The sequence below is a fragment of the Spodoptera frugiperda genome, chromosome 4 (genome assembly GCF_023101765.2).
Source record: "Spodoptera frugiperda isolate SF20-4 chromosome 4, AGI-APGP_CSIRO_Sfru_2.0, whole genome shotgun sequence".
Taxonomy (NCBI): domain Eukaryota; kingdom Metazoa; phylum Arthropoda; class Insecta; order Lepidoptera; family Noctuidae; genus Spodoptera; species Spodoptera frugiperda.
This window is the reverse complement of record NC_064215.1, coordinates 7358547-7373597: the sequence shown is the minus strand read 5'-3', so window position 1 is coordinate 7373597 and position 15051 is coordinate 7358547. Positions and strand designations below refer to the sequence as shown.

The 15051-nt window shown below is 43.2% G+C and overlaps 1 protein-coding gene across 20 annotated transcripts in view; it reads left to right on the top strand.

The window, feature by feature from the left end:
* The window catches only part of LOC118272816 (neurabin-2), a 33143-nt gene that overhangs the window by 14127 nt on the left and 3965 nt on the right, over positions 1–15051 (top strand). For 8 of the 20 annotated variants that reach the window (XM_050707900.1, XM_050707896.1, XM_050707893.1 and 5 more), the window contains 18 exons: positions 3800–4032; positions 4435–4673; positions 4934–5047; positions 5535–5555; positions 6390–6515; positions 6897–7104; positions 7509–7597; positions 8138–8316; positions 9036–9172; positions 9444–9595; positions 9895–10024; positions 10419–10571; positions 11200–11355; positions 13359–13470; positions 13549–13882; positions 14225–14453; positions 14669–14755; positions 14838–14934. In XM_050707900.1, coding sequence (XP_050563857.1) covers positions 3800–4032; positions 4435–4673; positions 4934–5047; positions 5535–5555; positions 6390–6515; positions 6897–7104; positions 7509–7597; positions 8138–8316; positions 9036–9172; positions 9444–9595; positions 9895–10024; positions 10419–10571; positions 11200–11355; positions 13359–13470; positions 13549–13882; positions 14225–14453; positions 14669–14755; positions 14838–14934 — 2796 coding nt within the window. Of the gene's footprint in view, positions 1–178; positions 1224–3799; positions 4033–4434; positions 4674–4933; positions 5048–5534; positions 5556–6389; positions 6516–6896; positions 7105–7508; positions 7598–8137; positions 8317–9035; positions 9173–9443; positions 9596–9894; positions 10025–10418; positions 10572–11199; positions 11356–13358; positions 13471–13548; positions 13883–14224; positions 14454–14668; positions 14756–14837; positions 14935–15051 lie in introns of those variants that run through there. The other 12 variants (XM_050707906.1, XM_050707892.1, XM_050707904.1 and 9 more) reach the window with 9 other exon arrangements.

Genomic DNA, 15051 nt, shown 5'->3' with positions numbered 1-15051 from the left:
TAGGGTTGAGATTGAAAATCATACGAAACAGAAAAGTAGGCGTCTATTGACGTACGTTTGGCGGTCTCGTGTGCTGTGGGTTCAATGTAATATTGAGGAAGTCAAGGTATTTGAGTCGTTGCGAGACTTGCGAGTCGATCCCGATTTAGATGCTCCGGCGCCGCCGCCGCCTCCGTCGTCGCGACGCAGTAACCCGAGCGACGTCGCCCTGCGCGCTCCCCTTCATACGCTACACTATTATACACTTGACGGTCCCCGTTTGACAATCGATTGCTGTCTTCAAACCCTTTCTACTATGTATATTGTAGTATAGATCAAGTCAATTACTTATAAAAAAGTGTGTGCTCCTTTCATGCTCATTCCTTCGTGATCAAACAAGCAAAAGCTCTAACGTAAAAACAGTGACTATTTGTGACTAGAATTTAAACAACAGTGTATTCGTCGATATTTACGTAGAAACGCTTATTCAGTTTGCGATAAACTTCACACAGAAAGTTCGTGTCGTCACTTCAGTCTTTTACTATGTTGTTGTGAGCTCCTCAATGTTCTTTCTCGTTTTGCTTTAAATTGTTTCGGCCCAACCCGATGTTTTCGCTTCTATGTTGAATATTACATTCATTGAGCAACGCTTCGGACCTGATAAAATATTTAATACACAATATGTGCCTTTACTTTAGTAAAAACTCAGGTTATTTCGTTGTTCGAACAATTGGCATGCTGTTATTTTATTCCTTTTAATATTGACCTTCAAATTATTAACGTGAGCTACCTACGCTATCAAAAATTGAAATAATTTTTCTTATGAGTCGTGTAAACTTAGTATGTTGCCAACTTGGTTATCTGCGGCTGTGTTTGTTTACAAAGCGCGCAGGTACCGGCATTTGACAACATTTCTCTTACAATCTTTTATTATGGTGTTGCTCACTAGTGCTACAAAGAATGAACGTAGCTGAAATAAGCTAAAGTTTGTGTGAAAAATGATTATTTTTAGGCTTTCAGTTACCCTTTGCTTTTTCACTAAAAGCAGAATTTAGTTTCGCGTGTGGCTTAGAGTTGATATAAGTTTAGCAAAATACGTCGTTTGGAAGTGAATGTCCACGTGAGGGTGGTCGGTGTTGGTGGAGGCACGGGACGCCGCCGGCGATGGCGCGGTGATGCGGCGGGTGTCGCGCGTGCCCGTCGCATGCGCACGCTCAACATGCGCCTCTGTGGCTGTTGCCTCGGTCAGTTGCTTTAATGTTCTACTTTTGCTTAAAAACAACATAATTTGGTTCGCTATTCAGTCACAGTTTATTGATGAACCTAAACTTAATTCTGAAGTTGGAAATAGGTACCAACAAGGTTAAATTACATACACACATAATACTTTCGGATGATTAAGATACTTATATCAGCATTAAAATTTAGTAATAGGGTTTGGTTACCTACATACTTACATAGATTCAGTATTCTATTACATATTTATATTGAGTACAACAGGCGGTAGAGAAAGGAGACCTACCTAAGTATCTATAAAGTTCCAATGCTCCTGCTAACGTTGCAAAACCTAGAGTAGACGTGAAACAAGTACCCTCAACTTCCTCTTGAAGCCGGCGATTTCGCAACGTGTTCATTTTCACACGTGTTTCATTTAACGAACAAAAAGTTTAATCGTTCGTAATTTTGTTATTTTCTTGGTAGTTTCGATGATCCAGGTTATGCAGATATTAAAAATGGTTTGTATGTGTAAATTCATAAAACTCATAAACCCATGCGCCGTTTAGGTATGGGAATTTCTATTTACAGAGGTAAATACCGAAACAAAGACTAATAAAAATTGTTTCAATTAAAAAACTAAACATGGCGATGTGGTAGTTTAACTTTCAACTTACGAACAGACCAGTCAGTAGTTTGGCACAGATATATCATACAGTATCATTATGAAATAAACAAGACAGCATACAGCCTATTAGTCGTATCTGCACGACGGTGACAGCTGATGATTTCCCTTCAGCCCATTCTAGAACGTTTAGTTAAATTGTTTTTAATTTGTCATAATTATACCACTCTCAGATCTCTATGTAGGATGAACAAGTACCCAGACTACTAGAAATATTACCATAATCTGTCGCAAATATCATAATTATCTGCCATATAAATCACACAGTACATTATGAATTTACAACGTTCGCGTGGGCATCCACTCCACATGTTGACGCATTAGTTGAAAATGATCGGGCCTTTTTTGGAAAGTCGACTTCGTATTTACCACATACCCACCGATTTGTGTGTACCTTAACTGTACAAGGTTAACTTTTATGTTTTCCTGTTTAAAGTGGACCTAGTATAGAAATTGATTCGTTACCAAATTTATACTGTCTGTATGTCGATGTTGTATGTTTCAGGGTTTTACTTCAAAATGATTTACATGTAAATCAATTAGACTGTTCTACTTTGTTTATCCGACATTTAGAAGTTAGTACCAAAATCAAAATTCAGCTCAAATTAGATATTGGGATGTGTTTGTCTTAATGTTCTTCTATTTATACACATATTTTATTTTTAGCTTCCCTCTTTTGTCACCAGATTTCCTCTTCAAAACTAACGGCATCTTAAGTGGACGCATTCTTTAATATGAGAAACGAAGTACCTCGTTGTATCGCATTTAACAGTCAATTTCATATAGGTCCATCTAAATATACATATAAGTATAGTAGAGTTTTAATTAATAAAGTGGGCATGACTCGCTCTCGTTGTCTCGAGAGATCGCGTGATCGTTCTAACGGTTTACTGCAAATTCATGCGTTACATAGATTACTATAAATGCTGAATGGTCAGTGAATGGTTACCATAAATTATTTTTTGAGAATATGCCTGTTTAATTATCTCAAGATCTAGAAATGAAAGTGTTGCGGCGCATGCAAACTGTAAACAAATAAATTCCTATATTTAGTGCTGAGCACGATAACATTTATTATATTAGTATGAATAATGTGAAATATTTACTACTTAGTTGTTATTTATTCAATGTAAGCATTTCTATTGTATAACAGATCATCAAGAATGTACATGTATATTTGTTCCACGTATCCAAAACATTAGGTTTTTTTTGTGTCTGGAATCAATGTCATTTGTGAGTCAAACAAGGGCGTTTAATAAAACCGTCGCTTTTTATAAATGTGCGCATAAACGTGTGTACTGCATATAACCAAAGTTGCGGTTTGAGTTAGCGTTGAAATAACATGTAGCGATTGAATGTTTGTTTATATTGGGCACCTGTATGTATACTCAGCACCTGCCCGAACTACGGAAGTAGAGTATCTACGTTAAAAATAGTTAGCTCATTAGCCTAAATTTACTCCGTACTCGCTCCGAAGAATACATATTTTACTGGTTTCCAATGAGGTTAGTTTTGCTGAATTAAGTTCCTGCGAATATTTGAATCAATGAGGAGCCGAATGATTATATACAACAACGAATCATCAATAAGCCATTAAATATTCTGTAGAGTGTAGATATTGATAACTATTCGCTTTAATTTCTTACAGCGTCTATTTTCTCAATGTTTCCTGGTCCATTCAGTATATTTATTAGGTGCCACACGGACGTTTTCATAGGACAGACTACCGCTTTACTACTTTTAGTATACTTTAAACTGTAATCGAAGTTTTTCAATCGACGACACTTGTGTCCTGATTTATGTGTAATATAATTTCGCTAATGCCCGTGATAGAGATGATTACTTTCAGCAGGTCATAAATTAACAAGTCCGTACCAATTTATTGAAAGGAAATGTTCTAAATGCGTATCATTTGTACAGCGGGCGGAGGTCGCAAGTCGTCCGAGGCGGAAGAAATACCGCGACGGAGTGGATCTCGGGCGTCCAGCGTGTCGGACGAGGGAGGGTTCAACGAGCCCTCGCCCGAGGTGGTGGCGCGGTTACGACCTGCAGACTACAGAGAGCCGCCACCACCCGCACCACCTCTCACCAGAGACATACGGGACGCAGAGCGCGCGCGATCAGATCCTGACACACTCTCCGTACTCCAGCAGGTATATTCCAAACTCTTTGAAATGTCAAATTATAGCAGTATTGTATCCATACCGTATCTTTCCATATAGGTACTTACACATTGAAAGCAATATCTCTAAACTTGTGAATACGAATTCCGGGACTAGATTTATCTATAGTACATAATGCGGTGAATAGACATACACCCATTTGTTGGGTGGCTTTAGTTAGATAGAAGAACTATTGTGAAATGTGGAGCAGTAACCCAAATCAATTCATAGTAGTATATTGCTCCACGGAAATCAGTCAATTTGAATCAACTATATTCGCTTTTGTAGAATATAAACTACTCCAGTATCATATCAAACTTTAGTTGTATGACTGAAATTCATTCTTCTTGTCATTATTTTTCCCAATTTTTACATCTTAGAACTTGATTAAAGGGTTCCAAACCCCAATTACAGGACTCCGGCGTGGTAGTGAGTGAAGCGAGCCAAGGCTCCATAGAGGTGCTCGACAAGTCGACCACCAGCCAATGGAGCGTGTCGGAGGGCGAGAACGCGTCCGGGGAGAGCGGGCGCGGGGGAGACACGGCCGACGCTCGCTGGGACGACGCCGACGGAGACTCCAAGCAGCCCGACAGCATGACCCCCGACGAAGCCGAGATACTGCTCAGCTCGAGGTGACCTATTATACATATAGTTGAATGTTGCACTAGTCTAAGTCTGTATGGTCATATCTCCAATTTACACGCTGTGGGCTAACTCAGCGCTACACATTATTTTGTAAAGCACCAGGCTTTGTGATTGTACACGCAGTAAGATGGTTGTCAGACTGATATAAACAGTTCAGCACAGGGCATGGTACCATTTCATGAGACACTTCCATACTTAGTAGATATTAGTACATCTTTTTTCCCTAAGATTGTTATTTTTCTTCTAGAATTGTCGCAAGAAAACCCCTTTTAAAGCAAGGACTCGAAATAACTAAGCCTGTTCAAACGTGTAACTTTGGAGATAACCAAAGAAATAGAAATACGGATGCAAAGTTTAAAAAGTATTGCATTTGATTCTATTGTAGCTTAGTAGATTAAGAGTATGTACGTATTGTAGCTAGTTACATAATAAGGCGTCACATCGATTCTGTTTAATTACTTTATCTGAGGCACGTACGCTATGCGGAACTAAGTAACTGTTTAATATTCGTCACACCTTTCTTCCCCGATGTAATCGTGCTATTCATCAATGTTTACTTTCTGGTTCATTTTAATTCCTATTGGAAATATGCGTGATGTATCTGAAGTTTCTGTCTCGAATGCATGGTTCCACGCACTTGTAATGTCTATATCGAAGTCGCGTTCTGTATTTATCATTTCTTGTATTTATGTATCTTAATTCTTAATAATGTTGTTAAATCCGCTATTCTATATTTTCTTTTTTCAGGACTTGTATGTTGTTAGCTTAGTATATTATTTAATGTCGTATTTTTATCATTTGCATGCTGCCTGTCCGCACAACGCTTCATTATTGCCTGATATTTGCAGTATTCTGGAGAAAAAACTTAGGTAAGCTCGGGGCATTTGTGCAACCGTCGTTATCTTCTATTAGTAGTATTGTAGAATGCTTACTGAATGTGCTCCTCTGTACTCTATACTTGTATCCATTTTAGTACACCTATGTCACTAGAGATAAGTATGTAGACGAAATATAGTATGATTACTTTTTTTAACGTATAGCACTCAGGAACATGTATTAAATTACAAAAAAAGATTACATACTTTTGCTTGTTCTGCTAGTTTGGAATAGCGAAAGTGAACGTAAGAAAATAAAACAAGTAATATATCTACTTAAAATAATTAATATTGTTATTTGTTATGTATTGCATAAACTCATTTGCTAGGTATAGTTATTTAACGAGTCTACACAAAAATGTTATTTTCACTTTGAGAGTTTAATTTTACGCTTTAAAGACATCGGGAAATCGTGTGGTTCTAGTGAAAGCGCTACATGTAGAACACAATATGTAGCATATACATGAGCATCAGTTCACCAGATTTAAAATGAACAATTTAATTATTTATTCAACCAAAATTAAATCTTACTTTGTCATGATCTTTTTCCAATTAATTTTTTAGTCGGCAATGAGACTAACAGTTGGTACTAGGTACATAGATTTACATACATGACTGATTGTCGATTAAGTATTTTACATTACCAGAACTCGTCAGGGATGATAATAATATCACATTTTTCATTATAAACGGCGGATTTTTAAGTTACCAATTTGCATAATATTTTATATTTTAATCTCGTTAGAAGTACTTACTTAGTAAATGAAGCTATAATATGTAGTAGTATACGTACTAAGTGGCTAGGTAACATGTGGGTGTGTTGTGTAGACAAGAAGCGTTGCTGTCGGACGAGCAGGCGCAGGAGATCGTCGCCATGTTGTCGCCGCACGCGCTGCCGCACGACAATGGCGTCTCCCTCAACGACAGCTACCAGTCTGTGCTCTCGTACGAGAGGTAATTTTATTTTTATTGCTATATTCTATGTATTTAAGATATTTTAGTAAGCTTTCTTTTTCAACGGTTTTAAAACCCGCTACAGCTAAATTGATGCTAGAAATGTTAATGAAACTTTAGTCTGTTGCTGCTACAACCAAACCGGTTAACTTTATAGCTTTCTAATATTCTGCAATGTATTCAGCATATATCAATGGGCTCTACTATTGCGACCGAACATAATGTACTGATCTCATTGGAGAGTTTATAAAAAAGCCTTTAACCTTTCTTTAATGATCTCAATCGTAGTATCAAGACTATGGTACAAAGATTTGAGCTAACGTCCGTATAAACATAATATATCAGCTTATATTAATATGACGAAACGTAAATAAATTGCAGCATGCAGTCAGTGGACGAGAGCTACGAGTTTGTGTCGTTGGAGGCGGACTCTGGGCTGGCGGGCGGGGACCGGCGCGCGGCGCCCGAGCCGGCCGAGCCCGAGGCGGCGCCCGCCACCGTCTTCGACCACTACCCGCCGCACCAACTGCGCGAGCTCGGCGAGGAGAACGGCATACACTACTTCGAAGATGGACACTTCTATACTGAGGTACGGTGGTGACTAGTGTTTTAGGGAGTGCGGGATTCTTACCTCACTAAAACGATCCTGATAATCAACATCATCACCTATAGGGGCCGGCCCATACCGAGTTCCCTATATACACGCTGGTACTAGTGGAATGCTGTTGCCATAGTGTGTTAGTTTGTGTCTAATGATCTAGTGAAAGTTATTGATCTAGTCAGAAATATGTTATCATTTACTAAGTTTTCTTCTAAAATTACTATTTTTGACCAAAAACATGTTTGGATGAATGCCACTCTATAGCTTTCACTTCAAACATTATCTACTACGACATCTTCTGATCTAGAACATTGATTGTGCAATAAACGACTGGTTTTATTATCATCCATTAATTTAAATCGATAAACGTACTCATGTTGATAATATTTCAGGTTGCCGGACTTCCGCCTATTGAAGAAGATGAAGACGATGATTATTACCCTCCAGTATTTGTCAAGAAAAATACCAAAGTTAAATTCAGGTATGTCTAGTTATATAATATAATACTTTAAATTCAGACACCGACTAGTCGAAGTATAAGTAAAACTCGATACATATAAAAGAAAATTAAAAAAGGTTAAGAAATTGATTCAAAATGCTTAAATATATATACGAAATATTCTATATTTCGTTTTTAACCGACTAAAAAAAAAGCATGTTCTCAGTTTAACCTGTATGTGTGTTTGTGCACGGTTTTCAGCATAGTATTTTTCACACTTAGCAGAAGGTTTTAGGTATAACACCCGACATAAGAAAATGCAGGTTCGCACTTTAATACGTGTGTTGAAGTCGGTCTTTTTAAAAGTAGTTTTATCTCGGATTATGTACCTAAGCCTCGATTACGAGATATAAACAATATATAATATAAAATATATAAACAAAAGTGGTCTCGCTTTGTTATTTTTATCTAAGAATTGCGTATTTACTCAATACTCAATTCTTTATTGCATTCCACAATGTAGACTTATGTGGTAAACAATTGGTAGGTAACAATTATGGACCCTGAATTATTTAATTTCAGTACGAATCCAATGCGCGTGTTTTCGACGCACTCGGTGCGCGAGTACGACAGACGCAACGAGGACGTTGACCCCGTGGCCGCCAGTGCGGAGTACGAGCTGGAGAAACGTGTCGAGAAGATGCACGTCTTCCCCGTAGACTTGGTCAAGGGGGCTGATGGACTTGGACTCTCCATTATCGGTAACTAACTCACTCTTTGGAATGTAAATATGACGGACTGTTATGTATAAGAGGATTAAAAATAAACCCTCTCACTCTTTAATTACTCTAAAAGTAATTAATTATGTACTCAGACATATCGCTCACCTAGTAATATATCACGCACGAAGGCTTCGCTTCAGTACCTTGTGCAACTGCTAGGGAGTGGAACTCCTTGCCGGAGTCTGTGTTTCCAGATGGGTATACCTGGGTGTCTTCAAAGCCCGAGTGAATAGGTGCTTATGAGAAGACGTGCTCCATCGTAGGCCCCATCATCACTTACCATCAGGTGAGATAGCGGCAAGGTCGGCCCATTTACAATAAAAAAAAAATATTGGCACATCTGCAAAAAATGCGAAATTGACTATAGGTTTTACTGTTTACTCATATTAATCTATTTATTTCCAATTCATGCGAGAGGTTAAGTTCATAATGTCATTATACCATTATTGTAGTCACTCTCTCACGCACGTAAAACAATGGTTCATTGGTCAGTAAACTAAGAAAACTAAACAAGCAGGTAAACTAGAAAACCGTTAAGTGCCAACATATTACCAGGTGTGCAATATTTATACATTCATATAAGCTTGTGCACTACAAGGTAGTGGGACATAATTAACATACAAGGATATTTACTATATCGACAAAGTATCCATTTAAAAATTGATCGAGTGTAAATTCCGAAATTCAAATGTTTCCAGGTATGGGTGTTGGTGCGGACGCTGGGTTGGAGAAGTTAGGAATATTTGTGAAGACTATAACCGAGAGTGGCGCCGCCGCGCGAGACGGACGCATACAAGTCAACGACCAAATTATTGAGGTCGATGGCAAGAGCTTGGTGAGTACACTACGTTATTTTTAAGTATGTAGTTACATTTAAAAATAAAAATTTGAAAAGAAATGGAAGCCTAACCAGGTGTTACTTACTATCACCAGTAAGAAGTAACACCAATGTGATGTGAAACTTTAACTTATAGTAATATCATCGTAGTAGGTGGCGTTCTGTAGTTCTTGCTTTTTCTTATGCATCTACAGGTAAATAAATGGGTCAATGTGCCATACATGTGAGGAATTAAACGCTAATGTACGTGCATTATTTGTATATCTAGGTGGGTGTAACGCAAGCATACGCCGCGTCTGTATTAAGAAACACTTCAGGGCCTGTAAAGTTCCTCATTGGACGTGAGAAGGACCCTGAAAACAGTGAAGTAGCACATCTCATACGACAGTCACTTGCTGCAGACAAGGAGAGGGAGGAAAGGTACACTACTTTTTATTATTATATCTAGTAGTTTGTGATTGAAGTTTCTCAGTACCAGAATATCACATTCTTACAAACACCAGTTTTTAAGTTACTGTAATGCTTTTTATAAGGGTGAGTTTTCTGTCGAAATTGGACCTAATTTTCTCAAAACTATAGACAAGGAAAGTATAAATAGTAAATATGTATAAATAACTCTACGACTTAAAAATACAGGCTGTCCCAAAAGTCGACGTCTAACCGACATGTCGTCCTTAACGTTGGTAGACGATTTTTTTTATACATAATATGATGTTCAGGGCCAATCGCGAGCGTCAGCGTCGCCAGCAGGCCGAGGAAGAGGACTCCAACCAGGCCGCGCCTGCAGACACGTCCGCTGCACAAGCTAGACACCCGGAAATCAATGAACTGAGGGCTTTCTTACAAGAGGTTCGTATTTTAATAACCGATTTATACGCCCAAGTTAATGATGGAAGCTAAAGAAGTTATACAAAGCCCACATTTGCATAACTTCTGAGCTTTAATTAACCCATTATGTTTGGCACATGTGATTTTATTCCCAAAACAACTTATTTTGTAGCCCACCAAATCACTCAGCAAAGATGTAGAGTTAAATGAAATGTACAGGAACGCTGATTTATTTGTACGTCTCAACCCCGTAAGCAAAAATTGTTTATAATCTTGAGCACCTTAAAACATTGAACGCCGTGGTGGTCACCGATGACCGATGTTAACCGAGGATTTGCCTTTAAAAGTTTTCTATTGGCAGCCAGAGACTTAAAGTTATGTACATGTTGTTTATTGAACTCTGTTTATACTACAGTTGGTGGGCATGGAGTCAGGCGGCGGCAGTCCGGAGGAGATCAGCGCGCGCCTGCGGGACTGGTGCCAGGCGCGGGCGCCCGACGACCATCTGCGCCGCGCACTCTCCACTGCCGCCGACAACGCGCACCGGGCGCAGCGGAAATACGATAAGGTCAGTCAATAAACTACATTTTAAACTGTAATTTAATTATATTTGAATGCACGAATATTAATGTTCGATTTAGTCAAAGAAAGCTTAAGGTCATACATACATACATACATACATAACCCCACGCCTATCTCCCATGGGGGTAGGCAGAGACAATGGAACGCCAATTGCCACGGTTCTTACACACTTCTTTCGCTTCATCAACAGTCATCAGTCTTTTCATGCATGCTTGTCGGTTAAAGGTAGATTTAATTTGGCCCTTAAGTTCATCCAGTATGTTATTATCGATGTTTCTTTTAAAGTGGCTAATAGGAAAACGGTAAGCTAAAGTGGTACTAGGCGGGGAAGAAAAGTTCTAGAATAGAAACCACGCCTAAACGAGAGTGTAAAGTCGTACTTGGGTCTTTGGCCAACATTTGTAGACTATTTACAGTCACCTGTCAGTCATAGGGTCGTCTTTATACAGGGTGCAGATTTGAAACCACAACAAAACTTTGGGTGTCACAGTAGTCATAAATCTAGTCGGAGCTCTAATAACTTATTTGGTTATCTGTATTCCCGGAGGGTAGAGAACGCTTATGAAGGAGGTGACTGTTTCAGCGTGCTAAATAAATCTTTTTCTTTGTTCCAGGCTCGGCGCGCCCTCCGCGAGTGGCGCCGTACGCGCGCCCTAGTCCGCGCGCGCGAGGAGTGGTGGAGCGGCGCGCTGCGGGACGCGCACCGCGAGTACGGCGCCGCGCTCTCCGCGCTGCACGACCGCGTCGCACGGCTCGAGGTGCTACTGCTGGTGAGTAATACATACATACTTAGCGCGCTGCGGGACGCGCACCGCGAGTACGGCGCCGCGCTCTCCGCGCTGCACGACCGCGTCGCACGACTCGAGGTGCTACTGCTGGTGAGTAATACACGCCTACATACCTAGCGCGCTGCGGGACGCGCACCGCGAGTACGGCGCCGCGCTCTCCGCGCTGCACGACCGCGTCGCAAGGCTCGAGGTGCTACTGCTGGTGAGTAATACATACATACTTAGCGCGCTGCGGGACGCGCACCGCGAGTACGGCGCCGCGCTCTCCGCGCTGCACGACCGCGTCGCACGGCTCGAGGTGCTACTGCTGGTGAGTAATACATACATACCTAGCGCGCTGCGGGACGCGCACCGCGAGTACGGCGCCGCGCTCTCCGCGCTGCACGACCGCGTCGCAAGGCTCGAGGTGCTACTGCTGGTGAGTAATACATACATACTTAGCGCGCTGCGGGACGCGCACCGCGAGTACGGCGCCGCGCTCTCCGCGCTGCACGACCGCGTCGCACGGCTCGAGGTGCTACTGCTGGTGAGTAATACATACATACTTAGCGCGCTGCGGGACGCGCACCGCGAGTACGGCGCCGCGCTCTCCGCGCTGCACGACCGCGTCGCACGGCTCGAGGTGCTACTGCTGGTGAGTAATACATACATACTTAGCGCGCTGCGGGACGCGCACCGCGAGTACGGCGCCGCGCTCTCCGCGCTGCACGACCGCGTCGCACGGCTCGAGGTGCTACTGCTGGTGAGTAATACATACATACTTAGCGCGCTGCGGGACGCGCACCGCGAGTACGGCGCCGCGCTCTCCGCGCTGCACGACCGCGTCGCAAGGCTCGAGGTGCTACTGCTGGTGAGTAATACATACATACTTAGCGCGCTGCGGGACGCGCACCGCGAGTACGGCGCCGCGCTCTCCGCGCTGCACGACCGCGTCGCACGGCTCGAGGTGCTACTGCTGGTGAGTAATACATACATACTTAGCGCGCTGCGGGACGCGCACCGCGAGTACGGCGCCGCGCTCTCCGCGCTGCACGACCGCGTCGCACGGCTCGAGGTGCTACTGCTGGTGAGTAATACATACATACTTAGCGCGCTGCGGGACGCGCACCGCGAGTACGGCGCCGCGCTCTCCGCGCTGCACGACCGCGTCGCACGGCTCGAGGTGCTACTGCTGGTGAGTAATACATACATACGTAGCGCGCTGCGGGACGCGCACCGCGAGTACGGCGCCGCGCTCTCCGCGCTGCACGACCGCGTCGCACGGCTCGAGGTGCTACTGCTGGTGAGTAATACATACATACTTAGCGCGCTGCGGGACGCGCACCGCGAGTACGGCGCCGCGCTCTCCGCGCTGCACGACCGCGTCGCACGGCTCGAGGTGCTACTGCTGGTGAGTAATACATACATACATAGCGCGCTGCGGGACGCGCACCGCGAGTACGGCGCCGCGCTCTCCGCGCTGCACGACCGCGTCGCACGGCTCGAGGTGCTACTGCTGGTGAGTAATACATACATACCTAGCGCGCTGCGGGACGCGCACCGCGAGTACGGCGCCGCGCTCTCCGCGCTGCACGACCGCGTCGCACGGCTCGAGGTGCTACTGCTGGTGAGTAATACATACATACTTAGCGCGCTGCGGGACGCGCACCGCGAGTACGGCGCCGCGCTCTCCGCGCTGCACGACCGCGTCGCACGACTCGAGGTGCTACTGCTGGTTAGTCTACTCAACTTTTTTTTATTTATTTATATTTATTACGGATGTCCATAGGCGAATCATCTGATGGTAGGTAATCAGCACCACATACACAATACCAAGTCCAAGAGTATTGCTATTTTCTTGAAAGTCCCGCTCTTATGATGTACCGTGCCTCGGTAGTACTAGAATAAAGAATTTAACTTTATCCTCGCTTTAAAAAAAAAAACTACTGCAGCTAGACTACAGTTGTTGTCTTGTTTTACATAAATAAGTGTCTTTTAAATTATAGGAGACTCAAAAGAAAGCTGGTCTCCCGGTGATGTTGCCACACGAGCCCTCGGCTCGTCGCGAAACACCGCCCCTGCCTCGCCGACCTGATCCAGATCCGCTTTTGATTAACAGTAAGTTCATCAAAATTGATTTTTTTTACATATATAAACGCAATTCCTTTCTTAACTTATATGATTCTGTTATTGCAGATCCATGGAGTTCTGACAGTGATCTCTCCGATTTATCGCCTGTTGAGGACGAATACGCTAAAGTGGACAAGTCGAGGCGATGTGAAGCGCCCGACCTTGGAGACGTTACTGAACCCGCCGTAGAAGAGGCTAAACCTGTGACGGTCCCCCCACACGTGACGCAAGCCCCGCCTCACGTGATGCAAGCCCCGCCCCACGTGAGTCAGGCCCCGCCCCACGTGACGCAGGCTCCAGCTCCCGCACCAGTCGTCACCACGTCGCATGCGGTGTATGCAACTATCGGACCTCACACCGTGCATTCTTCTGCTACACCGAGTAATCACCAGGATACTCAGTAAGTATTCGTTGTGGAAGCAGCACTGAGTAGGTTATAGTGATCGTCATTAGCATTAATTTTCCCAGACATGCATGTCTACGAAAGTATATAATTTAATTATCAACCAACAAAATTTTGTTCTAACCATTTCTCAATTAGGTTGTGATTGGTACTGACTCAATGACTTTCAACTAGATATTCATCAGTTTTTGCCATTCCCAGCTAAAATTGAAGCCAAATTCTTAGTTTGACTATGAACCCTTACATAAAAAGTTAAAATTGATATTTCAACTTTAAAGTCACGTTAATAAATGACTAACATCTAAGGAATTGAATGACTAAATAATCTGGTATGTTCAGGTCTACATCGTCGGTGCTGGGTGGGGGTTCGGTGAGCAGCGTGGGCGTGTCGAGTGGAGGGGCGGGGCTGAGCCAGTCGTCGCTGGGCGCGTCCCGCGAGCTGGACGCGGCCGTCCCGCGCGGCGCGCTACTCGACACGTCGGCGCACCGCGCGCGGACCGACCTCGCGCGGCACCGCCACGCGCAGCACTCGCCGCATTCTCCGCACTCACTCAGCAATGCTAGCTCGGTCAGTCTTCCTCTATTATACTTCAATATATTTGTAACCCTTTTGGGCAGTCTGGTAACAACAGTCAAGTTCTATTACATAGTATACTGAATTTGAAATCTATATTAGTTTCTTTTTTTCCGACTTGCGACTAAGAAAATGGTTATATTTTTTTTTATGTGAAATATGTAATCTAACATTTTATTGATGTTTAACTTGTTTTATCATCGATACAGTACGACGGGCTCGACGACTCGTATAACGACTCAGCGGACGAGTCGCTTAGCGAGTCTACATCAGGTGGACCGCCTCACATTGGCCAGGTAAGTTCAAATTACATTACGTCCGTACCTTAATTAAGGTTTGATTTTCCGTAATATTTGACTAAACAAGAAGTTGATTCAGCAGCACCGCGACACCCGTCAGAGTTGTGGCAGTTCCGTGGGTAGCGCGACTGATGATGCCGTGTACTCCAGGGACCACAGGCATCATCCTCTCACTGGTAAGAACTTTAAAATATTTGCTTTCTAACCATTGTATTGTCTCGCGCCGAATGTCGAACGTACGTTGCAACTAGAGGAGCATACCACATACATTGGGTTATTGGTGAAGTGTCGCC